General features: G+C 33.5%; 4 protein-coding genes across 5 annotated transcripts in view; 1 reads left to right on the top strand and 3 right to left on the bottom strand.

The window, feature by feature from the left end:
• Positions 1-5,334: 5,334 nt before the first annotated feature.
• Positions 5,335-10,394, bottom strand: fl(2)d (Pre-mRNA-splicing regulator female-lethal(2)D). Its single transcript, XM_028175863.2, has 5 exons — positions 10,202-10,394; positions 9,865-10,087; positions 7,833-7,957; positions 6,536-6,863; positions 5,335-6,372 (listed from the first exon to the last, which is right to left on the bottom strand). The coding sequence occupies exons 2-5, from the start codon at positions 10,064-10,066 to the stop codon at positions 6,116-6,118; spliced, it is 912 nt and encodes a 303-aa protein (XP_028031664.1). The 5' UTR covers positions 10,067-10,087; positions 10,202-10,394; the 3' UTR covers positions 5,335-6,115.
• A 204-nt stretch (positions 10,395-10,598) lies between these two features.
• LOC149503296 (uncharacterized) lies at positions 10,599-12,451 on the top strand. The gene is made up of 2 exons (XM_089740086.1): positions 10,599-11,056; positions 11,257-12,451. The coding sequence occupies exons 1-2, from the start codon at positions 10,929-10,931 to the stop codon at positions 12,413-12,415; spliced, it is 1,287 nt and encodes a 428-aa protein (XP_089596212.1). The 5' UTR covers positions 10,599-10,928; the 3' UTR covers positions 12,416-12,451.
• On the bottom strand, positions 12,442-14,881 carry LOC149503295 (uncharacterized). Its single transcript, XM_089740085.1, has 3 exons — positions 14,429-14,881; positions 14,019-14,277; positions 12,442-13,716 (listed from the first exon to the last, which is right to left on the bottom strand). Exons 1-3 carry the CDS (start codon positions 14,618-14,620, stop codon positions 12,461-12,463), a joined length of 1,707 nt encoding a protein of 568 aa, XP_089596211.1. The 5' UTR covers positions 14,621-14,881; the 3' UTR covers positions 12,442-12,460.
• Positions 14,882-18,339: 3,458 nt separating this feature from the next.
• The window catches only part of LOC114244140 (uncharacterized), a 65,201-nt gene continuing 56,044 nt past the window's right edge, over positions 18,340-27,496 (bottom strand). For both annotated transcript variants that reach the window (XM_028175859.2, XM_089740084.1), the window contains 2 exons: positions 21,476-21,607; positions 18,340-19,035 (listed from right to left, as the gene is read on the bottom strand). In XM_028175859.2, coding sequence (XP_028031660.1) covers positions 18,509-19,035; positions 21,476-21,607 — 659 coding nt within the window. In that variant the 3' untranslated portion in view covers positions 18,340-18,508. The remainder of the gene's footprint in view (positions 19,036-21,475; positions 21,608-27,496) is intronic.

Raw genomic sequence — 27,496 nt, 5'->3', positions numbered from 1 at the left:
TATTTCTTTAGTAGTTCTATTTTTCCAACTAGAGAGGCAAAAGTATCATGCCATAAAGCCTAATCTTTTTTTATGAAAAATGATAATATGGAGTGAAATGGATTTGATTAATTTGAAGCATTAATTAATTGGCATGGAATGAAATGAAATGAGATCAGATATATGGGATAAAATATAATCTCTGCAAAATGCTGATTATATACTGAGATTTTTTTCAGTGGACCTTTTCGAAGACTTCGAGAAGCTACGTCCAGCGGTTTTGTTTAATTTTTTTAAATTTTCGCACTTTCACAGATACTAAACAGTTAATAAACCCACGTTACTTTGTTATTGCATAGATGGGTGCACGAGCTCCCGGCCCACCTAATCTTAAGTGGTTACCGGAGCCCATAGACATCTACAACGCAAATGCCGCCTCCCACCTTGAGATATTAGTTCTAAGGTCTCAGTATAGTTACAACGGTTGTCCCACCCTTCAAACCGAAACGCATTACTGCTTCACGGCAAAAATAGGCAGGGTGGTGATATCTACCCGTGCGGACTCACAAGACGTCCTACCACCAGTAATTACGCAAATTAATTTTGCGGGTTTGATTTTTATGACATGATGCTATTCCTTTACAGTGAAAGTCAATCGTAAACATTTAATAAGTACGTATTTCATTAGAAAAATTGATTGAAATTAGAACACCGGTGCATTGCAAGATACGAATACACCGGACGCCTTAACCTTTAGGCCAGGACGGTCTCAAAATTACACTTATACACGAAGAAATATTAAATACGCATTAACTAAGAAACATTAAATAGACAAAATAAAACAATTCACACAATTTAGCTCCTCGCGGTCCCTCCAAAATGTCTTTTCATCTTTTTTTCCTAGTTGTTCAATTGTAAATGAATAAATCAAAATCAAATCGAGTTTACGTTCTATACGGTGAAAAATGAAGAATTGTGAGTGTGAGTTGAGATATGCTACTCGCTTCGCAGGGCGTTTATTCACCGAGAGCAGCAATAATATTATTTCTCGTATATTGGTAGCACGTGATGTTTTGGCATTAGACCGTCTAAATGAAATACAACGCATTTTAACAGCATTTTAATGGGAACCTACTACTTTCAAAATTATTCGGGTAATGTCACGTGTTCAATACTATTTTGTACCTTTAGAATTAAAGTGGCTCAACCCAAAATTCTTAGTTTCTGGCAAACTTCAATATTTTAATACAATAATTGTATTTTTTTAGTTTTTCGGTTTAAACACTTTAAGGCATGCCATTTTATTTGAAAAAGACAGAAAGAGTACTTTGTCCTTTTCTAGACTAAAAGAGACTGTTTAATTTTATAAGCTGATAGAATAATATAGAAAAGAATAATAGGATACCCTCTAATCGTCACATTGGAAAAAGGTATGGCTTTATCATTTTATCATTTAAATTATTTTTTATTGCACTTATAAAACTATTTTAATTTACAATATGTAACTACATATATCTATAACTAATCCGTACTTGTCAAATTCCTCATAAATTGTCAATATTCTTAATAAAATTCCTATTAATAATATACAAGTGCAAATGTTGAGCTGCTTGCCAGAAATGATATAATAGTGCTTTGTTTTTTTGTTGTTTCCGTGTAGGCTGCCTGTAATAATCTAAATCTGTGTGAAAGGCAATAAATGATTTTATTATTATCTACTAATGGTAGTCCAGTGGTCGAAATTTGACCATAATTTATTTAAATTTTAAGTTTGAACATTATTATAGTTCTATTGTCACCTTTCTATTATCATCATTTCTATAATAATAATTGCTCCATGTCGCCAAGGCTACATTATAGAAAAATAATATTAAAGACAAAAAATATTAATCTATTCTCAATTTGACCACAGATTGATAAATCAATAAACAAAAAAATGCATGTGTGTGTGTGTGTGTGTCAAATACATGGTAATGTGTGTAAGGTTTTTTTATTCATTTAGTTTATTTTTTTATTGTTTATGCACAATTTAAAAAAAAATATTAGCAATCTGCACTACTTCTCTATATTCTCTATAAGTGTGGGAAATTTCATACTTCTCCGTTAGCGCAATTTTCGTAAAAAGGAGAACAACATTTTTGCTTCACGTATTACCTACTTAAAATGTAGGTTCTTAATAATAATACATAAGTGTTTTGAAATATAAAACTAATCTTAAATTTTTTAGTTATACCACTTCCATTCTAAGGGTGCAATTTCGTAAACAAACTTTGCCGTAATGGCGTAACCTTTAAAATACACGAAAACTGCCCAGCATAAACATATTTTTTTAGTAACTTTAATAGAAGTATTAGAATTAGAAGTTTATTATAGAATTTATTTAATTGTAATTACATATTTAGACATACTTAACATAATTAATCTTGGAATAGGTAATTATTTCAGCTTTTTTTAATTAAAGAAATTATGTTTTACATAGGTTTAATCATTTACCCGTTGAACGTTTATAAAATGATTGTATTTACGGTAATAGTGTTGATGATCTTCAGTAGGTGGCCCAAATATACTAAAATTATTACGAGCATCCATCCTTATTTATAAATGTGTAAAGAAGCAAAATTATTATTACATTGTTCAAATTTCTATATAATTTATAAATATAAATCTGTACGTATGTACCTGTAAATATGTATATTGCGCGCGCGTGTGTGTGTGTTAATGTGCGCGTGTGTATATATTTCTATAATAGATAGGTACACAGTGTGCAATTCATTTCGAAATTATTCTTGCCCATCTAATGATTGTCTGGAAGAGATCACTCTTAGCGATAAGACCAAGAAAGAATGTTTCACAATATTTATTCATTTTGTGTACAATAAAGAATACTCTTTCACTGGTGGTAGGACCTCTTGGGAGTCCACACGGGTAGGTACCACCACCCCGCCTATTTCCGCCGTGAAGCAGTAATGCGTTTCGGTTCGAAGGGTGGGGTAGCCGTTGTAACTATACTAAGACCTTAGAACTTATATCTCGAGGTGGCGCATTTACGTTGTAGATGTCTATGGGCTCCAGTAACCACTTAACATCAGGTGGGCTGTGAGCTCGTCCATCCATCTAAGCAATAAAAAAAAAAACAACTCTATCTCACTCTCTCTCTCTCATCAAACAACTCTTTAAAAAAAAGCAATGATTTAATAAGAATTAAATGAAAAAGCAAAGAATTAATATGTATTTGCAACTAGCTAGAAGTTTATAAAATTTTCTAACCGAAAAAATATATGTGTATAAACCATTAGAATAGATAAAACCTTAAAAAACAACGTTATTATTAAAAACGAAAGAAAAAATCTTGATATTGTATTGGTTTCACGGCAAAATTTTTAGTGACTACTTAACTTGCTTGAAAGTGAAGAAATACTCTCAAAATCCATTAATTTGCAACTCGCACTCGCACATACAATAATCGAGAGGCTCACTTCGGTAAAGCTATTCGATACATGAGACAGCAACATAAACAAACCTTCTCTCTCCCACAAAATGAGATTCATAAGCTTACCACTAGGTGGCACTGATACAACCTCACACAAATTAAACATATCATTAACATCGACTGAGTAAATAAAAAAACTCGCACTAAGCACAGGTACATTACCCATTACTCGAATAATTATAAATATCGTTAGAAAGCTTGGCATTTCAATTAAACGCCTTAAAAAAACCCTTGCGTGCTACCAACATAAAAGAAAAAAAATATCGCTTCTCAAGATGAATAAACGTCCTGCAAATCCAGTAACTCGCACTCAGAGCTCCGCACGTTTCACCGTGAAGAGCGTACACTCGATGCGAGTCAATCGATTCCATTTTTGAAACTCGCACTAAGCCTACAGAGGTTTATAGAAAGCGTGACTGATTATTTCGTATTAGGTACTATTTACCATCGGGCCTGTTCGGTAGACTGACAGTTCGAATATTGTCTTAAAATATGTACTCGGGTTTTAAAAAGATTATTTTTATTAGACGTTATATATTTTTTTTTCCTACCTATGCTGATAGCCTTGAGAGGCTATTTCACCTTCTCCTTGGCGTGTAGGTGAGCTCACGGGGCTCAAACCGGAGGTGTTGCTAACACTGGCCCTAGCAAGAGCAATGCTTCGCAGAATCTACCACCGGATCGGAAACGCGACCCACTGAGAAGATCCGGCAAGAAACTCAATGGGCAATTCGCGCTCAAAACAGCTCAAAGTATAGTGATGTCTCTACCGGGATTCATTTGAACTCGAATTCCCTGAGTCTACAGATGTCGCCACAGACAAAAACTGCTATCAAACCAGTTTTCCCTACAAGCTCCTAGTGCTCTTTAGGAAACCATTTACACAAAATATCGGACTAGACATAAATAAAGATCATAATTTTACGTCTGTGTGCTTAGTGCGAGCTCTTTAACGTTCTCGATAGCGTAAAAGTTAGCCCTATTTTGTATGCAGTTGGAACAGCGCCCCTAGCGGCCAACATAGGCAAGCGTTCCCAATCCATACAAATATGAGCTAACTTTTACGCTATCGAGAACGTTAAAAAACTCGCAATAAGCACACTGACATCAATCTTGATTTATTTACAATATACTTATTACTCAAATACAAAGGACGTCAATTTCATTGCTTTAACTTTCAAACTGTTAAAACCTCAAAAGAAGGTATTAAAAGTTTGGATGCTGTGCATGATTTTGTATTTTAATTTTTTATTTTGGATGGTAGGATTACTTGGTGCCTTAAGGCCTTTCTAATTTCATCTCATCATAATCTGCAGATTAATGGATTCCTATGACAGCCTATATCCGCTTTCGTGTAATTTTCGAAGTCTTCAGTTCTGACATTAAATACGTGTTCTCAGTACAGAAGGGCTAGTTGCTAAACAGTAAATACTAAATTATGGCCAAACTTTATATCGGTTGATGAAGTATTTTTCCAACCAATTAAAATGCAAAAAATGACAACTTTTTCGGCGAAGAAACAAATACGTAAGCAATAAAATTATCGGGTTCCTAAATTTAGGGAGTTTTTAAGAATTTAGTTATTTATTAACCTAGTTTTTTTGACAGGGGCTTCTTAAAGGGGGGTAAAGGGATAACAATCATTAATACATTATTGATTAAAGTTAATGTAAGTCTCTTGAAAAGTTATGGCTTGTTATGTTTATTAAAATTACACTATGTACTATTATACATATGGTGCACTGGAACTGCCTCCGAAAACGCAGAATTTAAAAATAATATCAGTTTAAAACTGATGTATTGTATGGTATCTGTGGGACAAGTAAAATTTATTCATTGGTATGAATCAAATGATACTAAAGTAATGCTGCAAGTTATATATGTTTATTAACATATCTCTATGTACAATCATTAAATTTGAAAATAGAAACATTTCATAGAAACTCACGTAAATCTAATAAAAATGTGATAAACAATAAAAATTATGCATTAGGCTTGGTGTTACGTAATTGTTAGTTGTTGCAACAGACAGACCCAAACATTCCTTTGACTCTATGGCAAGTGACCCCTGCCACGAAACAATCAATTCAGCAAAGAATATATCCACATTTTTTTATTCAAAGATTTCTCTAATATATTATCACAATCAATCCACTTATTCATAAATAAATTATAAAATTGTCAACTGAGTGTCTCATTTTAATATCTTATGTATAAAACAATGTCAAAAACAATTCACTATTCAATGTGATCACATGGTCCACTGTTGTGCATTAATAGTAAACTATATACTTTTACTTAGTCTCATATCCACGTTTGACACAATCATCACCAATTCATTGTCAATAGAAAATGACACATTTGTTTATGTTATGTCTTCTAACGAAAGTACATAAGTTTATTTTGAAGTGTACACTTTACGTGCTAATACCTAAGCATTCACGTTTTTTATTATGAGTGATTGACACTGTATCTGCGATTCACCTTTAATACATAATGATATTCACTCACTCAATGATTTTAATTAATTAATTTTGAGTCTACGAAACGAGCCATAACAGGCTAAACATATATCATAGTGGTTCACAAGTTTCACTAGTTTGTTTTAATAGAACGTGTTGAAATATCGAACACTAGAATCCTGGGCTACTCCGCGTCGCCATTTGCGACCGTAAGGGGTTCTTCTTCTTCGTTATATTCTAGGGACAGCACCGATCCTCGTCTCCTTTTACCGACGGGAGTGTCGCTACACTCACTGCCTGAATAAGTCCTTTTGTCAGCGGGAGACGGTCGGTTACCGTTCACGGTCGCATGGGACGCGCGTAATTCTTGTTGTAGAAAAAAAACTGTACTCTGCATGCCTTCCACATCCTCATCTAACTCTTGTAGAAACTCATCCAATTCTGTAAATTTTACAATTGTTGTTAAGCTAAATATGTTTGCAATGTTTTTTTTTTCTCTCTCTAATATCATAATAATGTTATGAAATTCTAGGATGAAATATTTGAAATGCAAAATTTTAATAATTCTAGATAATTCAAATATAATTCTAACTGTTAGTAATACCTGATTGTGATTTCTTGACTTCTTCACTAAAGCTCTTTTGCAGTGCTAGATCACCTTCCAACTTTGCTATCCGGCCACTAGATGTCATTCGTCCTAAGTCTTCATTCTCTTGGTGTAACAGTCTGCACTTTGCCATTAATTTCTTCCCTGTATTTGAATCAGGAGTAAACTTCCATGCGGAAAGTTCATTTTGCGTTTCTTCCAACCGAGCTTTTGTTGAAGTTAGTTCTTGTTTGAGTCTTAAAATAAGTACATTGACAGCTGGATCAAGAAGAGTTGATCGACCATTTAGACTTGCATGCGAAGATTTCAATTCCGTTATTTGACTCTAAAACAGTTTTTATTTTATTTTTACAGACATAATCTCATTTTGTGTTAAATTTAAATAATATTACAGATTATGGTTACAAGACTGGGTAAATATAGGGCAACAAGTCGACTTTATCAGATGTTTTTCCCAAATAGTTATATTCTACTCTTCATTTCTAAAGTCCACTTAAATGTGTTTTGTTAACTGTTTGGTATAAGAGCCTATGGACATCTTAAACAGATATCATTGACACTCGCAAAAGTCAATGCAAGTTGCGTCATAAGCTATTCTCATTCTGCATGCTAACAAACTATATGGTGGGCACATTGACTATTTGTAGAATTATTATCTTTTGACACAGACACAAGGTTATATGATATTGTTATTAAAGGTAATAGAAAAGCGGTTCATTGGTAGTCCCAGACTGAAATTAAAGTGATCTGTAAATTCATTTTGATAGTATTAGATAACATGGAATCAAAGTTCCAACAAAACGAAATAGTAAACAATTTACAGTTACAAAAAGTGCACTTTTCAGATAATATGCAAGACAAAAATTTAGATAAATGTTCGCAAACTTGTAAAATGTTTAATAGCAATCATGCAGTTGCTTTCATCTAAATGAAAGCAGTTAAATCCTTAAATCATATTAGCTGGAACAGCCAAAGCACAATCTGGTAAGTTCTAACTGGACCTATAGATAGCAGTAGAATAATGAGATTTGATGTTTTTTTTGCTTACAATTTGATAGCAGTTTCGAGGGGCTATTCTGGTTGCATGTTAAAAGATAGGTAAGCTCATGGGAACCATCCCGAGAGAATATTCAAATATATTTTTTGTTGTTCTCAGGTAAATATACCATTGGAATTGGAATCACGATCACCCAATGAGAAGATCCGGAGAGAAACTCAGTGGGTTGGGTGTCATTGGTCTATACCTTCTTTAAGTAATCATATCCAATTTCTCATGAGCTAAGGTAGAACTTACAACATAATCCTGAATTTCTTGCTCCTTGGCAGCGAGCCTCCGAACAAGTACTTTCTCTCTGTGTTGTGACTCTGCATATTGCTGTTTTATTTTATCCTCTATCTCTTTCGCCTTTTCCAAGCCTCCTGCACATAATGGAACATTACTGAAGTCTGATATGGATATTCAGTATTACTACAAATATACATTGTGTTCATTCATTGGTATTACAAAATACTGAAATCTACAATACTATACATTTAGTTACTTTATTTTGTTATTTAACAATAAAACCGTAACAGTAAAAACATTTCAATATTAAATGATGATAAATAATTATTTTAACAATTTGTAAAATCGACAACACCTTAACTAAATTATAAAAATTGTGGATTTTGTTTTTATTATATATTAGAAAAACATTGTGAGATGAATGTGCAACAATGAATTATGATAAATTATAAATGTATGGGAACACTTCTGATCTAACTTTAAGGAGTAAAACGTGGCAATCATACATTCATAAAGCATTGGTTTTTAATTAAGTATGTGTATTTTATTAGTGACAATTATAATTAAAAACAAAGGCTTTTAAAATATTGGTGTTAAGCATGTGCATGTGCTATATCGTAAATGCATTTTTTTTATAAATCTAATATTTAATGTTTAAGATTATGTAAATCAAATGGCTTCTTGTAGATTTTTCTTAAAGTTACTAGTAAAAAATTGTGTATATTATTAGTGTTAATTTCATGTTATTTGTATGTATTCATTTTGTAACAGTTCTAGGCCTTTAAATGTATTTTTCAAATAAAAAATGTCACATTCTAATTTTTTATTTTTTTGTATGCCAAACTTTAAAAATTATATGTATTATGTGCAATGTTGCTTATTTATTTTCTTGTGAAATAGACGAAAATAAAAATTTTACTTTTCACCTTTTCAGTTAGTATTTTATGATTTTGTGAGTACAAAAAATATTGATGAACATGTGTAGACAGTAAATATGCTTTTCAGTATTCATTTACTTGGTTTTTTAATTTGCTTTTCTTAAACAGCATAGCATATTATACAATTACATTAAATATTTCCTTTATTTAATTTCTGGTTGTTTATTTTAAAGTGCATAACGCACAGTAAAAAAAACCATACATAACCAAAATACAAGCAAATTTACATTCTGAACTCATTACTACCAGTGATTAGGTTGTGAGCACTATAGATGAAACTTTGTTCACCCATTAGTTTAAAAAAGTATAAATGCCTTAATTTCAGTTACATTCAATAATGATGCCCAAACATAATTCATATTTATTTATACACTTGAAAATATAATTAACTGTAAATAATACATAAATACTTAATGAAGCAAAACAATTACTTATTTAGGAAGTAAAATCAAATTGGTATATTTTTTATCGGTATGTAGGTTGATTATGTGATTTTTGTTATTATTAACCTAAGTCCATTCCAATAAGGTTAATAGTAAGGCTTGATTTCTAAATATCAAGTCTACAAATACCTTACTTTATATTTTTACATTTTACGTTATTTGATTTCACTTTCAATAACCTATACTTATGCAGAATTTATAGTAATGATGTATGTACCTAAATGTACAAAAAAAGGGTAGATAAATATAGATTAAGATGATAGATAACAAAGCTGCACAAACAAACCTTATCTAATATGGCAAAACAATTGAAAATATATTTACTTTTTCATTTGCAAAAAACTGGACTGCGTTGCTTTCTGGATTTACCGAAGTTGTGTATGTAACAACACTGAACATCACTCCAGGACAAACTGGAGATAACACTTCCACTAAACACTCCACTGGCTCACCACCAAACACCATATCTTGATCTTCACCTTTACCAAACACCTAAATACACCTTCTACACGTTTACGAACTAAACAATTTCAACATCACAGAACATTTTCATTAGATCACTAATTTTAGTTAAAGTATTGTCGATATACAGATACATGAGAACTCGCGGTATGACCGAGCGCCGACCGATGCGGCTTAGCTCGTTATTCTCTTATATACCTTCCAACTGTTTATTCAACTTTTCGAGGTGATCAATGTACGAGTCCTGGGATTTCCACGCGGAGCGGAGCGCATCGGCAGAAGCAGCGTCTAGCTGCTGCGGGGTCAATAACACTCGGATGGAGTTCGTGTCACCACCACCGGTGCTGCCTTCACACGCTGCCTCACCATGGCGCTCTGTCTCCTCGGACATTGCACTCATACACGTTTAGAGATATTTCGACTGTAAGCAAAGGAGCAATGTTAACATCCTAGCACGGGTTATTTGCATTTTTCAACCGTTACGGGAGACCTATTGCAGGATATGGATTGACAAGTGAATTAGTTTGTAACTTACATTTGTTTAATAAGAATTTTACTTATTCGTTAATGATATATCAATAAATACTTTTACTGATTTTGTTTACTATTCGTTATAAATAAATGCTACGTAACGCTAATGTAACGAGCACGAAAAATAATCTACGAGGTCATCAAACGATACACGAACGACGCCATTTTATAGCGTATTTTAGATAGTGCCACACGAATACGAACCTTTAAGCCTAAGATTTTTAAATTAGCTGGAAACAAGACCATTGGCCGCTTAATGATATTTATATTTTTTAGTTTCATCAGGTTAAATTTTTTTACATGCAGTACGCTCCTGGAAATAAGAATTAAAAAACAACTCAAAATATAATGTCGAAGAATATAGTGTCGAATAATTAACTTATTATGTAGGTAGCCAATAGGCATGATGACAGTAGTCAAGTATCGCCAAAATATTAACTGATCTAATGAAACAGGATTCACGGATTTTGAAAATTGTATTTATTCTCATATTAATGACGAGATTGATGATTTATTTGTTAAAATAAATCTACAAAATACAACAATCAGCCATGATAGCTTAAACACCAATCAGAGTGAATTACGTCACAACTTAATAAACGTCATCTTGTTTCGTTTGAGCTTGCTCGCGATCACTGCAATCTTAACAAAAAAACTATTGTTTTCGCATTACCTGTCGCTAAAATACATTTTATAATCGTTGTTTATCATTTTCACAAAATACATCAGCCATGGAACAAGGATTTAACAAGGCAAATTCCGCTAATTTGCCTAGAGTTGATTCATTGATGGTCGGAGAGTTCCTAGCTTCAAATAAAGACTTCTGTTCAGCAGAATTTAGAAGCATCAAAACTTCTATGTAAGTACATTAAATCTTCATAACTTAATCACTATTTTTAGCGTTTAAAATGTCTACCTACATAGGTATATGTGCCGTTTGGGTATTAGGTTTAGGTTATGTTATAAAATGTATTGTTTTTATTATGTTATAAAAAAATAGTTTTAAACAACTATACCATATTATATGATATTGCTTACATATAAATTTCTTTGTTTTAGATCCTCAAGGCCATCTTATGGCGATGACGCTGTAAGTTATGTGCAGCTGAAACGCGAAGGAAGTCTGTGCACCGTCAAGGCAAAACTTTGCCCTGAGCATAAGGTCCACGCAAAATTGTACTTAGTAACACTTATAGTCGACGAAGAGGATGAAGTAGTGAAATCTGTGCAATGCCATGGCTGTGTTGCTTCGCAAGGAGGCTGCAAACATGCTGTAGCTTTTCTCATGTGGGTCCATCGCCGAAGTGAGGAGCCTTCCTGTACATCTGTGGAGTGCTACTGGAGAAAATCAAAGCTATCAGGTGTTGGTACCACAATAAAATATATAACTTCTAAACAATTATATAATGGCAAACCAAGCTTACCATCAAATAGTGGTGTGTTTACAAAATTTATAGAAGAAGGGAAGAAACGTAAGCTTAGTGACTGTGAGGTACTTAAGTATCAAGCAGACTATTTTCCTGATACATTAGAAAGATTATCAATGCATAAACTGGTACAGAAATACAAAGAAAAATCCTGTGACACCTTTTTTGAAAAAGTTGTGTTAACTAATGAAGATATTATAAAAGTTGAGGAAGCAACTAGAGAACAACATAAAAGCTCGCTTTGGTATGAATTGAGGTATGGCAGAGTGACAGCTTCACGAGCTTTTGAATTCAGTAGGTGCAAAACCACTGATGGCACCTTGATTTCATTGATAATGGGAGGGAAAATTCCAGATACATGGGCCATGAAACGCGGTAGAATGTTGGAGAATGAAGTGAGGCAAACAGTAAGCAGCATACTGGGAAAAAAAATAAAAAAATGTGGGCTAATGCTTTGTAAAAAATATCCAATTATAGCAGCATCACCTGATGGGATCTGTGATGACAATATAATTGAAATTAAGTGCCCAACGAGTGAAAAGACATATAAAAATTATGTTATTAATGGGAAACCCACAAAAAAATACTATGTGCAGATGCAGCTACAAATGCTTTTGACAGGCTGTAAAAATGGTTATTATTGTGTAGCTGATTACAAATATAATGAAAATAAAAATGTTGATATAATAGAGGTGAAATTTAATGAACAATATGTATCTGATTTTGTCAAAGTGTTAATTTCTTTATGGAAAGATAACATGTATCCTATCTTATGTCAAAGTGCAATTTAATTATTGGTACTTTAAAATAAAACAGCTTTAAATTAATCTATAGTTTTATTTAATCAAAGAATCTTGTAAATTAATTAAACCACAGGCAATGGTAATAACATCATCAAGTACTTTGATAAGATTGTGATTTAGACATGCATGTGGCTTTAACATGTTAAATTCTCTCAATCGCCGAATCACTCGCTCTACATGGATCCGCAAACTAGCAATTTGTTTGGTTTCCCTTGCTTCAGCTCTAGAAAGTTTTTCCCCTGTTGTAACACTTGGAGGTCTTACTAGTTGCACTCTCTCTCTGTGTAAATATTGCTCCACATGCTTAAAACCTCTGTCAGCCATCACACGCATGCCTGATTGCAAGCACTTTACAAAGTCACAAGATTCCACTAAACATGTGTCTGTGATTCGACCTCCAAAACCATGTGAAATATAATTAACTAAACCATTGGGAGTGCAGGATACAAGATACTTAATAGTATTGGCCTTTTTATATTCTGACCATGTCAGCGACTGATGCAAGGCCTTTGAAGGCTTTTGTACCTCTATTTCTAAGCAGTCTATGATACAACTGACATTATGATATTTATGCCTAAAAGCCATAGGTAAATTACTTTTTATGGAATGTTTATTTAAATTAACAAGGAAAGGACGCATGACACTTGCTAATAAAGGTATATTTTTAAAAAATATTTTGCTAGCATGACTTGGAGTCATTGTAAAGTCATCAGCAAGCTCTCTAAATGGGTTATTTAATCTAATTTTCTTTAGACACATGAGTATATTGTTAGCAGGAATCTTTGTATGTTTTTCTATTAAGTCAATTAAGTAGTAACAGCTTTTAGGAACCCCAATGTAAGAACGCGGGCTCTTTGTAATTTTAAACAAGGTACATTGCAGAATTTTAGATTCCTCCTGTTTTTTATCATCTTGTATCATCTCACTGCAGTCTGATATAGATTTCATTTGGAGAGATACTGTTGATGTTGATGATTCTCTGTGCATTACAGATGATGTAAAAGAAGTATCACTATCAGATTGATCTTCGGGGGGATATATTTGCCTTGAAGGTTTATGTAATTTGGATGTCCATGGCGATGTGAAATTTCCTCTTATAACTTTAAATGGTGACGTAGAAACAGAATGGGTATGAGGTTTCAAGGGTGATGTCATCTGATTTTTTAATTTATTTTCTGTTTGAACGGCTTTACTTCTAAACTTGTGAGTAATAAATACTTGAATAGACTTATCAGCAGTTCTCGAGGCAATGTTTTCTGTTAAATTTTCTTCTTTGTTGTCATGCAAAACTAAAAAGTAAAAATAGCAAATTATTAGACACAAATAAAATGCAGGACTTAAGAACATACCTAGGTAAATACAATCTGCACTTTTTTACAAACAATGAATCAAACAATGTTGACAAAGTATTTAGTAGTTATTTTATAATTTACTTTTTCCTTAAATGAATGTTTTAGTGGGTTAAAATATTAGATATATATATGACAACAGACAATTATTTTAATGGTTATTGTCTGTATTGATAAATTATGGTAAATAGTAAATAAAATTAATCTTTAATATATTGAAATCTAAACACATAAGTAGGTACCTGAACTGCTGGATGAAGCTTCTCCAAGCTCTAAATGTTTATTAGTAATGCTTTTTTTCTCCAAACTTTTTTCAAATTCTTCAATTAGTGCCAGTCTTTGTTTCTTGACAATGTACGGTCGTTCTTTCGTATTAGCTGTTCGTTTTCTTCTATCTATCTGGCATTCAAATTTTGTGGGAATACAGTCTGGTTTCATGCGAATTTGCGACACCGAACCCATTACATGATATTCCATATAATTGTCCATATCATGTGGTAACTGGAAAATGAATAAAGCATTCATTGAAACAAAGATTACTCGTTATTCAAGAAATATATTGTACTCACAGAAAATATTGATCTTATGAAATTTTAGACCTCAATTAAGGTCACGCAGCATTGTAAAATTTACGAAATATGTACAAACTTACATCAAAATGATCTTCACAGAAATAAATTGAAGAATTTACACTTAAACCTTTTGGATCTCGCCGTGCAAGAGTCAACCATTTATATCTCATTGTTTTGTTATTTGGGACGTAAACAAATAACTTTTTCGGGGTTTTTATAGATGTATTAGTGCACCGAGGGACCACACAACACTTATACACTTTTGAATTCATATTTATTACGCAAAATAACTTGATTTAATAAACAAGCATCTAATGTTTACTATTGACGTACTGAAGTTTATCGAGCTGTGACGTAATGACAGACGCCATGACACTGAACAGCGTTTTTGCGCGAAATAGAAACTTTAAATTTAAATTTCATTTTATTGCATGAAAACCTTTATTTTCTGCAGAAATATGATATATTTTTGATTTAATAGATACTTCTGAATATCATAGAATAGATTTTGAAAATTAGTCATCATGCCTATTTATATTCACATATATATGATACTACTTATATTGATAGTTCCAGTTTTTGACATTGAAATCGGAACGTAGATTACTACGCGCAAGGCAACTTCTAAATAATCAAGACACTCGTATCTACAAGTGCGGGTATGCAAATTATGCAATACGCCTTGCCAATACTACTTTAATACTCAAGAATACTCTGGTGAATTACTTAGTTGCCATTTTTGACCCTAACCGGAAGAGACGGATGGTAGTTCTATGCTAGAACTACTAGACATCCCACAACTAATTCATGTTAAGTATTTGTTTGTTTTAAAATTTTGTCTTTTTTGGCACAGTAGCGCCATTTTAATGTTTAGTTTTTGAAAATATTTTTTGACCCACATACTTCTGTTGGTCCATTTTTCCCTTTGATATCATTATCAATGATTACATTCATATTCTTTTGATTATCGTGAATTTGCACTGATGCTAGTAACAGCATTTGACTAAAACTTGAGTTCTGGCGTTGACTAATATTAATATGATGTTATCGATTGAGAGGAAGTGGCCACAAATTCGTATGGAAATAATGATTTGCAGAAAAGAATAGTTTGTCACGTTAAAAATACATAAACTCAAAACATATGTGATGTTATCTAAATCGCGTTTCGTTTAAGAGAATCGAAGGGAAATTCCCCTTCCTGCCCTTCTGACCATCAATGAACATTCTTAATTTTAATAGACGTTTTACATAATAGTTTTAAAGCGAGAAGACCGTTTGTGGGAAATACGAAGTACAAGGGAGTAGTAAAATTCGGATACCTTGGCTGCTCTGTAATAGACACTAATAACAGGAAAGACGAGATTGAAATACGTGCATCAATTACACTGCGATGCAGTGCGGCCCTATATTCGGTTCTTTTTGCGAAGTTGTTAAGCAGACGTACCAAGATTCGGATAAACAAACCCATAGGCAGACCAATCTTTATGGTTGCGAAGCACGCACGCTTCCACAGAAAAAACCATTTAGTTCCACAGTAAATTTAATTTAATATGAAAACAATTAGTTTTCCCACCATTATTATATAATTTCGTTTGAAAAAATAGCTTTAGGCATTAAAAAAGTGACTGTATGGGTTATGTTCCATTTGACAGATTGAATAAAAACAATTTTTTTGGCGGGAATACAAACAAACAATACGAACTTGAGGATTTATAACGGGAACGCAGGAACGAAGTTGTCTGAATTGTTTTACAATGTTAATTTAATGTTTCTTCAATTTTAATATCACTATAATAATAGTGGTTTATTAATTACTCAGTATCTGTGAAAGTGCAAAAATGTGGGACAAAGAACAAAGCCGCTGGACATAGCTTCTTCGGATCTTCCAAAGTCTCAGTAAAAACCATCATTTTACTGAGACTATATTTTATCCCATATCATCTCGTTTTCTTTTAATTTCATCCCAATTGATTTTTACTTTATTTCATTTCGCTCCATAACAGTCTTCATAAAACAGCTTAGACAAAGGATTAGGCTGTTATTTTTTTACAAAGTATATTATTTAATTAGATGTATCACTCGTAATTTTAAAACATTAAATAATAAATGTTGGTTTCAAAGAATAGGCAACGTTATCAATTTAAAAATAAAGAAAGGATTATTGTTTATTTTGTCGATTGTAGTCAGGATTTTGGATTATAGGATTAAAATTATTTTATTGTCATCGATCCTTCATACTTCTGAACTTTTAAACTAAACCGGATGCCTTGAAGTTTGTGAAAATTAAGTTCAAAGATTTTGTTCCAAAGATAGGATAAGCTAATAAAATCGTGTTAAATAGAAGTTAGTAGACAGAGGTGAATAGAGGACACCACCCTGCCTTTTTCTGTCGTGAACCGGTAATGCGTTTCGGCTTGAAGGGTAGGTCAGTCGTTGCACTGTAAAAACTGAGACCTTAGAACTCATATCTCAAGAGAGGTGGCGGCATTTACGTTGTAGATGTCTATGGGATCCGGTAACCATTTAATATCAGATGGACCGTGAGCTCCTGCACCAATTTAAGGAATACATAAATAAAACAATTGCCGCTGGATGTAGAAAAATTCAAACAACTTTAAATATTTATTTTTGACATTTTTAATATCATTTCTGTTTCTACAAAATCTATGGATGCATTTTGAACCCTGGCACGTACCTATAGCATATTCTTCAGTTTTCGCAAGTATTAGAAATCATTAAAATTATCTTTATGGTTTAATTTTGCGTTAATTTTTTTAATTTTTTGATCTTCCACATTTACAGTTAATGTGCTCCACATTGCGGATGTCAAGATTAACTGAATACACATGTTTGTTGTAAAAAAAATTGTCGTGCCTCAAATCAAATTTCTATAGGTACCTATACCTACTCAGTTACGGACCTTGTGAACGACTATTTAAAATGCTTAATATAGCGGACTATGATTCCGTGGGCTGGCTAGTCTGGATCTGGAAACCAACTTCTTGCGATTCGAAATAGTCGTGGGTTTTATTTTCCTTTTTTGATGTTTTGGCCTTGAGAGGCTATTTTAGCTTCTCCTTAACGTGTAGGTGAGCTCACGGGGCTCAAATCGAAAGTGTTGCTAACACTGTCTTTAGTAAGAGCAGTGCTTCGCAGAATCTACCACCGGATCGGAAACCCGACCCACTGAGAAGATCTGGCGAGAAATTCAGTGGTTTTTGTCTATGGGTGGATATACTCGGCGAGCCCTTCGTCGCAAGCGACGGGTTCGGTGAAGACAGTGACCGGTGCTTGATGTACCTAAAAGCCCCGTTAATGGATCGGTAGGATCCGTAATGGCGTGGTCGCGGCTATTGATTAACTAAAAACTAAGAAAGCACCAGGACAAGAACATATCACAGCTGAAATACTCAAGGACCTGGGGAAACACTAGGTAGACGCATTGCACCACAAATAGCGAAATGGCGAGTTATCCACAGCAAACTCTTGTTCCGAGGAAGTGGTCACGACCCTCAGTATTGAGGAAACCGAAGCGAGGAGAAGGAGAAGATCAGTTACGGTAACGACCCTAGCAGCATTAAAACCTGGAATTCTCGTTAATTTCCAGTAACAATTCACATAGCACCTGATAAATAGGAAGTCAAAACAAAAAAATTATCTAACATCTAAATTTAAACGCAAATGCAAAGTTTGCGAAAATTCAAATGCGAAACATTTGCATTAATAATGAATGCAAAATTATGTAAAAATTATTGAGATTCGAAGAAATATTTCATAACCCTTTTGACTTATTTTCTTATGTTTATGGCCAGTACGCATGATAATAACAATAGAAAAATGTTTTTTTTTACTTACTTTAAGTTTGACTATGAGTATAAGGGCTTCCTATACGATTGTAGGTTTCCCCGTTTTAGTACCCACTCTTTATTTTTATAAAAAATAATATATAATTTTTGGTACAAAGAGAACACTCAGAAAGAGAAGTAGAAAGTTATTTTCTCATTTAATTTATTTCTTAAATTGTTAACAATTAAAATCTAATTAATGTTTAACATTAATTTAAAACATCTTTACATTAATAACCTACAACATGGAAATTTACATTTTACCTATATCACAATATGTACAACGGAATGTTTTTGTTGAGGATTAACGAACCGTCAATATGGTCTCCAAACTTCTTGACTTCCTGCGCCGTACATTCCGTGTTTCACTTCATCGTTGGCTTCGCAAGTTTGGACTATACCACTCGGCTCCCCTGTACCCTGAAGCTCTGTCGTTATAGATATACCCCCGTCTATATCACTTATTTTAATCTCACTTGGGATACACTGCTCTAAGTTATATTTATCTGAGGAACTGTGTAAGTGTACGTGAATTTGATTTTGGTTGACAGTTGAATAAAGATTCGGTAGTATCATTTGCGGATTGGGATTGATGTATGGCGCGTGAGATTGTATGCACGCGGGATTGTTATTGATGTTATTGTATTGGTAATTGTTGTAATTGTACGAATTTGCTGGCCATGAGTTGTAGTAGTTGGAGTCGTAGCGCTGCGTAGTAACAGGCGTTGTTGGGTTTAGTTCGGTTAGTGATGAACTCGTTCCACTGGGGCTGCCTTTGTAGCTAGTTGTACTTGACTGGAACCCACTATAGTCAGCGTGCCCAAGAGGTAATTCGGGTAATACTGGAAACGAAACGATATTAACTTTTAATTACAAAAACAAATTATGTATTAGTCGCGAATTAGAATATGTTTTTTTTCCCGACCTATTCGCTGGTAGCCTCAGAGGCTATTCCAGCTACGCTCGGACTGGTAGATGAGCTGACGGGCTCAACGTGAGATAATTTGCTAACACTAGCCCCGGCAAGAGCAGTGCTTCGCAGAATCTACCACCGGATCGGAATCGCGACCCATTGAGAAGATCCGGCGAGAAACTCAGTGGGCTGTGTCTATGGGTTAGTCGCTCTTCGTCCGGATCGACGAGTTCGAAAAGATTATAGCCGGATTAGAACATGAAAGTTAGTTTCACCAATACCATGTAAAAAGGGCGTAAACGATACGCCTTATTCTTCTGCAGTCGAATTTTTTTCACAACTGAAATAGCCTCTTTTAATTAGTAGTTTATATCACGAAAATTGATTATATGTATTTTCTAAATTTTATTATTATAATGTCGCTTCAAGTAAAATGGCTGATGTATATGAATAAACAGAAAGTAGAATGATCGGGACGGGAATCGGGTATTAATAAGTACTAAAACATCATTATGTTATATAAAAAAGCGTGATGGTAAAATTTCAAACATTAGTAGTTTAGTCAAATATTAACGTAGGCGTAATTGAAGACTCATAAAACCTTTTTAGTCTAATCTGCCTTACGGTAAGCTTGAACGGAAAATCTAAATATTGTTTATCTCAATTTTTTATTCAATATTTAGGTGTAATTTATTCAATTAAATTAGAAATTGACCTTAGTCGTAATTTTCTCTATCACTAGTACTGTAAGATGAATGGTCAATTCATTGTTTCGAAGTAGTAGTTTAGTTATGATGTGGTAAACCGCTTCATTTCCGTGGTTATGCTCGTTATGATTTAAGGAAATATGCCTCAACAATTAAATAGGTGCATATTTAGGATGACGTCGATTCTCGGTACGTAGCTACCAATTATATCAATTATAACAAAGCACAATTTAATTACGTCGCGTTCGTTATTACTTTATAATTTCCTCGTACACTGATGTGCGTGTGTTATTTTATTAGGAAAAATTACTAAAATAATGTTATGGAAATAAAAAAGAAGAATGCATTTAGTTGACTTTTAAATTATCAGCAAAAATCATAAATAAAAATCAGACAAGACACTAATCGTATACACGTGAGGATGTTAAATTTTTTGTTCTAGTTCTTGAATCTCAGTATAGTCTGTAAACATTTGATGAACTGCAAAAATAATGAATTGAATTCAATAACGTTGTTTATAGAAATTACTTCAAATTAGAGATTTGCTAGTTTCCGGAAGATTCCCGGATAATCGCTAGACATTTTACGGTGAATATACGTATGTAAATTGAAAGGAAACAAGTGTTGAAATGACCTGGAGCAAAAAATATATTACATTTAACTTATGTGACCTCCGTCACGAAGAGTGCTAATAAAAACACGGTTTAAAAAATATGATATTTTGTTTACTTTTCGTGTTAGCGATGTCCCCTTCTTGGTCTAATTAGGACGGTTTAATTGAACAGACTTTAAAATTACCGATCCTTGAAAATTATCGACAACCATGTTTTCTTAATTACTGTTACTTTGGTTCTAAAAAGTTGTTTTACTAATTACGGGCCTCGCTTTTCTTTTTTCTTTTACCATACGGTTTAATTTTCTACAAAAAAAAAGGGATTGCAAATATTAAACAGCACTAAGACTTCCTATTTCTAGAATAGAGTCGCTATAATTATAATTATTTAAGTCGGGAGTTCGGCTGTTTCTCGGTGAGTGGCAGGTCATCTGGTAAACGCTTAATGTTCTCTATTATGTCCCTGCCATTGCCGTTAGTCCGATTATAAAAAAATGCCATTTTAGCAGAAGGCAAAGACAAAGTAAACGGTGGGTGCATGGCAATTTTTTTTTTTTTTTTTTTTATTGCTTAGATGTGTGGACGAGCTCACAGCCCACCTGGTGTTAAGTGGTTACTGGAGCCCATAGACACCTACAACGTAAATGCGCCACACACCTTGAGATATAGTTCTAAGGTCTCAGTATAGTCACAACGGCTGCCCCACCCTTCAAACCGAAACGCATTACTGCTTCACGGCAGAAATAGGCGGGGCGGTGGTACCTACCCGTGCGGACTCACAAGAGGTCCTACCACCAGTAATTACGCAAATTATAATTTTGCGGGTTTGATTTTTATTGCACGATGTTATTCCTTCACCGTGGAAGTCAATCGTGAACATTTGCTGAGTACGTATTTCATTAGAAAAATTGGTACCCGCCAGCGGGATTCGAACACCGGTGCATCGCTCGATACGAATGCACCGGACGTCTTATCCTTTAGGCCACGACGACTTCAATGGTGGACTTCAATGGCAATGGTTTCTATTAAAAATATGCTTAAAAACTTACTCGCAGGTATGTGTATAGCTGGTTCAGGCTTGTAATATGCAGGCTGAAGGGTGCTATACGAAGGGTACATGGACGTAGTAGAAGAATAGCCGGTATTCCATTCACTCGCTCCTAGTATGCTGCCGCTGCTTTCTGAAAGTTATTGTAAATTATTTTTGGATTGTACTAGTTGGTTTAAATATTTTAAAATATGTTATTTTGCTTCAATACGCTTAAAGTTGTAAATTCACAAACATTATAAATAATGTATAGCTTTAAGATTAGTCAAAAAATAATTTGAATAAGTTAATAAACGTGCTAAGCGTTCATATTGGTACAGTAATATTGTCTTAAAAGTATATAACCTAAATACTGGAAGGTCGCTTCTTGAGAATTCATGATAAAAGATCAGAAATGCAACAGTGTAGATTAAATTCAAAGAAAAGAGTGACATGCGTCATTAAATTTGCAATCGTTTTCCTTTAGGAGATGGAAATAAATTTAACATATTGTGGCAACCCAACTGTCAATTTTTAGAAAATTCAACCAAGTTCATTGTTATTATTCAATAAATAATAACGTGCAATGAAAGTTTCATTAAAAACACTTAACTAGTATAGTGAAAATAGCGGAATCTAATTGAAACTATTTTTGTCGTTATAATCTTTTGTAAATATTTAGATCTGGGTCTAAAGAAAAGTTTTTAAACCATACAAGAAACCGAGCCAGCACTTAAGATCTCTTAGTGTAACTAGGACTGTGAGTGTGGGCTCTTATAGATAAGACCCAGACGAAGGAACACCTTTTGGTAATAGTTAAGAAGCACATTTCAGATGTCAAGAATAATCGAGTACCCAAGTCTGAAGTTTGCAAACATGCTGTGAATGTTGGTGCCAACAATAATGTACGATTTAACAGAATCCAAATACTTGTTAATGAAACAAATTAACTCCTCATAGCCGAGGAGACGGTTGGCGTTTCAATTCGGACGCTTTTAAAGATGAAAACGTGAAATAAAATGTCAGACGTCAAAATATTATTAGTTCTTTCTATGTGCAAAAAAAGTAAATGTCAATAAATCATTTCATGTTAAATTTGCCTATAGTCAGCACAATATTCAAATGTCGACAACGCTTAGCTTAACGCTGATCACGAAAACATTGAAATATTCGAAATTTCGGAAATAAAATCATTATAATAAACGAGAGATTAAACAGCAAAAATATGTATGTAAGTATTTACGTGTGTATGTACGTATTACTTATATTCACACAGAGAAAAACTTTTAGATTTTAGACAAATATTAAAAAAGAGTGTCTAATCAGATAAATAACTACTCAACAAACGGGAAATCTCCCATTTCTAGGGAAACTGTAAAAAGTGGCATGACCAAATTGCAAAACTCAAGGTCGACGAAGCAGCCTGATTTTTTTGATACTTTAGAAAATAAATAAAAAATAATTTTATCTTTAAATCTAAGTTTGTATATGATAGGTAACTGTTTGAGGAGTTCAATTCAGAGAAAATAATAATTTTATACAGAGTAAAACCTTAAGTATCTGGCTGACTATCGTAGTTCAAAAACATTTTTATCGGAATAATCGACTTAAATGAGTTTTTAAATTATTTTTAATTGATAGTCATGTAATTACGAAAAATTGAACTAAAGTATAGGCCGTGTGATTTAATGGACATTGTAGACCATCGGTACTTAGTATGTATGTCGCACGTACGGAAGTTGAGGTGTATGGCGGGATTGCCAGCTGATTCACACAATTGTAGTTATGTTTTGACGAAAGTAAGGTCAGTGTCCAAAACAATGACTTGAATAACTTCTAATGTTTGGTATTAGACATTTGTTTTTTTTTTAATTCAATCAGCCTATGATTAGTTTGTTAAGAGCCAAAGCAGAGCTTTTTTTATTGCTTAGATGGGTGTACGAGCTCACAGCCCACCTGGTGTTAAGTGATCCTACCACCACTAATTACGCAAATTATAATTTTGCGGGTTTGATTTTTATTATACGATGTTATTCCTTCACCGTGGAAGTCAATCATGAACATTTGTTGAGTACGTATTTCATTAAAAAAATTGGTACCCGCCTGAGATTCGAACACTGGTGCATCGCTCAACTCAAATGCACCGGACGTCTTATCCTTTAGGCCACGACGACCTTAATTGGAAGCGTGTAGTAATTTTTTTTTTATTGTCCTTGTAGGCTGACGAGCACCCGGCCTACCTGATGGTGAGTGGTTACCGTCGCCCGTGGACTTCAGCAATGCCAGGGACAGAGCCAAACCGCTGCCTACCACTTAATACTCTACACAAGCCTCGTTTGAAGAAGGACACGTCATAGCGCTCAGGGAAACACCGTAGAGGGGAGCTCATTCCATAGCCGGATGGTACGTGGCAAAAAAGACCTCTGGAAACGCACTGTGGATGACCGCAGTGGCTCCAGGTAGTATGGATGAACTCTACTCCGGTGGCGGGAGGTGCGATGGTAAAAACGAGATGTCGGCATCATCTCGAACAATTCCTCAGAGCACTCCCCATGGAACATACGGTACAAAATACAGAGGGAACCGAAGTTCCTCCGCAGACCCAGAGGTTCCAAACGATCCGTGAGAATGGGATTATCGATAATTCGAACGGCCCTCTTCTGTATGGAGTCAAATGGAAGGGAAATATAGGGAGATTACCCATTTCTTTGGTAATTGTTTTATTTGTTTGGTCAAGTTGTTGTTTTTATCAAGATGTTAAATATTTTCTCACATTTATATAGTAGAATTGAAAGAATTTTCATAAACATGACCCACGTTTAAAATATTCGATGTTAACGTATCACTTACGGTTGAATTTAAATCATTTATATCTTTTAAGAAACAAGAATTTAATTTTTTTATAAAATTTCCCTGTACTTAGCGCCTGCCTCGAAATCCGTTAGGAAAAAAACTTTATTATTCGTGATTGTTAGTAAATACGTTGTGGTGTCTTTACACTATGTATATATATGATCATATTGGATTAAGTATTGTGCCGCTTTTTTGCAAGTACAAAGTGTTAATCATGGTCCCTATTACTATCAAAATAATGTCTGTATATACTACATCTGTGTGTAATCTAGTAAAGTCTAGTCTAACGAGAAAAATGCCAACAAAAGTATTATTTATCATCCCTCACAAGTAGTTACAAGTTAGGAAGTCGATGACCCCGTTGCGTTACAATAAAAATCCGATGAAAATTAAGAAATGAACATCGCCACATCGTTGGCATAATCCCAAACGTATTGCAAGTCAGATATTATGGCGTGAGTAATCTCGAAAGAAAGTTTATACGTTTTCGCAATTTAACCTTGTTCGTTATTCATGTGTTATAAATTAGGTATAACAAACAAGGATATAGGTATGCAGTAGAACCCACTGCTTTTTTTGGGATTCAAAATAGAGAAAATGATAAATTAATGAAATCCGACCTAACAACAGTGACCATCGCAAAATAATGTGAAAAACTCCTATTTAAATTAGTTGGGTAATTTGTATTTCGAGGGTGTGCTTAATTTTCCTGAAATCCCTAACAACTGGACAATGACGAGCATACCAAAACAATTTATTATTATTAAAGAGAATCGTCGTAACATTAATTTAATTTGTTTTTTTAGTTAAATTTCCAGTTACGATGACTAATCCGGGTTTGTATTATTTGCTAATTCACATGAACTATTGGTAATTTTATACCTTCTACATCGAATTATGATGCGTCAAACAAGTTACAATATTTTTACACAGTAACAGTTTCAAAAATTAATTGTATTTTATGTAAATACATAGTATCATATGTTTCTAACTAAATAATATTTGATACTAACTTTTTTATTTCTTTCATATGACAGCATTATTTCATTGGTTTTAAATATTTTTTAATATTACCATAATATGAGAAGTCAGTGGCACTATGAGTTGTTTACGGAAACGGTTCAGTTACGGTCTAATGGTTTCGGAAACCATTGCACACCAGCTGAGGCTTGAGATTTTCGAGTAAAAAAAAAATAATTACTTAAAGGTCTATTTTCCCTCTCCCTGTAAACAATTCTGTGTAGTCATAGTGAGATTAGTTACTATGTACAATGCACACTCGTACAGTCATAAAGAGGGTGTTTCCGAAACGTGAGTCGTTTACGTATTAAGTCGTCCTCGCAATAAAACTTAACCATTTCCAACGATACTTGTCACGGCACAGTGTTTTAGTGCTTAGGGTTCTTTTTACGTTGGCATTTTGAATTTACTACTGAGTCAATGTGTTGCCAGTGAAATAAATCATTATAATGCTAATTCGTTCGTCAGTAAATCTTTGTGTGCATATTATCGGTACACGCGACTTGTGGCACGTATACCAAGGTACAATATTCGCAAATCGAACGTTTTTCTGTCTTGTAGAATTTTATATTTTTTTTTTATAATTTTCCTCTGGTTTGTAGTTGTATGGACATACTGTTTACCTATTTTTTATTCGCTATTAATTATTCGAAACGAAAATTCTGTGAGAGCAAATTTGATGCAGTATCAAACTAAAATTGTATCATTTGCAAATTGTGTTTATTGAACCTGGTCGCTATGATTAGATTGCAACAAGTTAATTAATTATTACCTGCACTCTTGTAACGGCCACAAACCACAAGTACTTACGTCCAAAGCAGTAATGCTGCATAGTATGAGCATTTTTATTAATTTTATTATATTAACAAAAATACATTATAAAATTTTGACAAGTATTGCAATATTGACATTTACTATTTTTTAATAATATCCATCCCTGTTATTTATATTGAATTTTAATGGATTAGATGGGTGGATCCAGTTTTCAGTGGTAACCGGAATTCATATACATCAGTAGGCTTAGTGCGAGTTTCAAAAATCGAATCGAATGACTCGCATCGAGTGTACGCTCTTTACGGTGAAACGTGCGGAGCTCTGAGTGTGAGTTACTCGATTTGCAGGACGTTTATTCATCTTGAGAAGCGATAATTTTTTCTCTTATATTGGTAGCACGCAAGGTTGTTTTTTAAGGCGTTTAATTGAAATGCCAAGCTTTCTAACGATATTTATAGTTAGTCGGGTAATGGGTAATGTACCTGTGTTTAGTGCGAGGTTTTTTAATTACTCAGTCGATGTTAATGTTATGTTTAATTTGTGTGAGGTTGTATTAGTGCCACCTAGTGGTAAACTTATGAATCCCATTTTGTGGGAGAGAGAAGGTTTGTTTATGTTGCTGTCTCATGTATCGAATAGCTTTACCGAAGTGAGCCTCTCGATTATTGTATGTGCGAGTGCGAGTTACAAATTAATGGATTTTGAGAGTATTTCTTCACTTTCAAGCAAGTTACGTAGTCACTAAAATTTTTGCCGTGAAACCAATACAATTTCAAGATTTTTTCTTTCGTTTTTAATAATAATATTGTTTTTTAAGGTTTTATCTATTCTAATGGTTTATACACATATATTTTTTCGTTTAGAAAATTTTATAGACGTCTAGCTAGTTGTAAATACATATGAATTCTTTGCATTTTCATTTAATTCTTATTAAATCATTGCTTTTTTTTAAAGAATTGTTTGATGAGAGAAAGAGAGAGTGAGATAGAGTATTCTTTATTGTACACAAAATGAATAAATATTGCGAAACAACATTAACAAAAAAAAAGAGTACAATTCTTGGTCTTATCACTAAGAGTGATCTCTTCCAGACAACCATTAGATGGGCAAGAATAATTTCGAAATGAATTGCACACTGTGTACCTATCTATTGAAATATATATACACACAAACACACACACACACACGCGCGCGCACACACGCATATATACATATTTACACATACATATATACAGATATAAATTTATAAATTATGTAGAAATTTGAATAATGTAATAATAATTTTGTTTCTTTACACATTTATAAGTAAGGATGGATGCTCGTAATAATTTTAGTATATTTGGGCCACCTAATGAAGATCATTAACACTATTACCGTAAATACAATCATTTTATAA

Source organism: Bombyx mandarina, chromosome 03, assembly GCF_030267445.1.
Source record: "Bombyx mandarina strain Sakado chromosome 03, ASM3026744v2".
NCBI classification, from domain to species: domain Eukaryota; kingdom Metazoa; phylum Arthropoda; class Insecta; order Lepidoptera; family Bombycidae; genus Bombyx; species Bombyx mandarina.
This window is presented reverse-complemented; position numbering and strand designations above follow the sequence as displayed.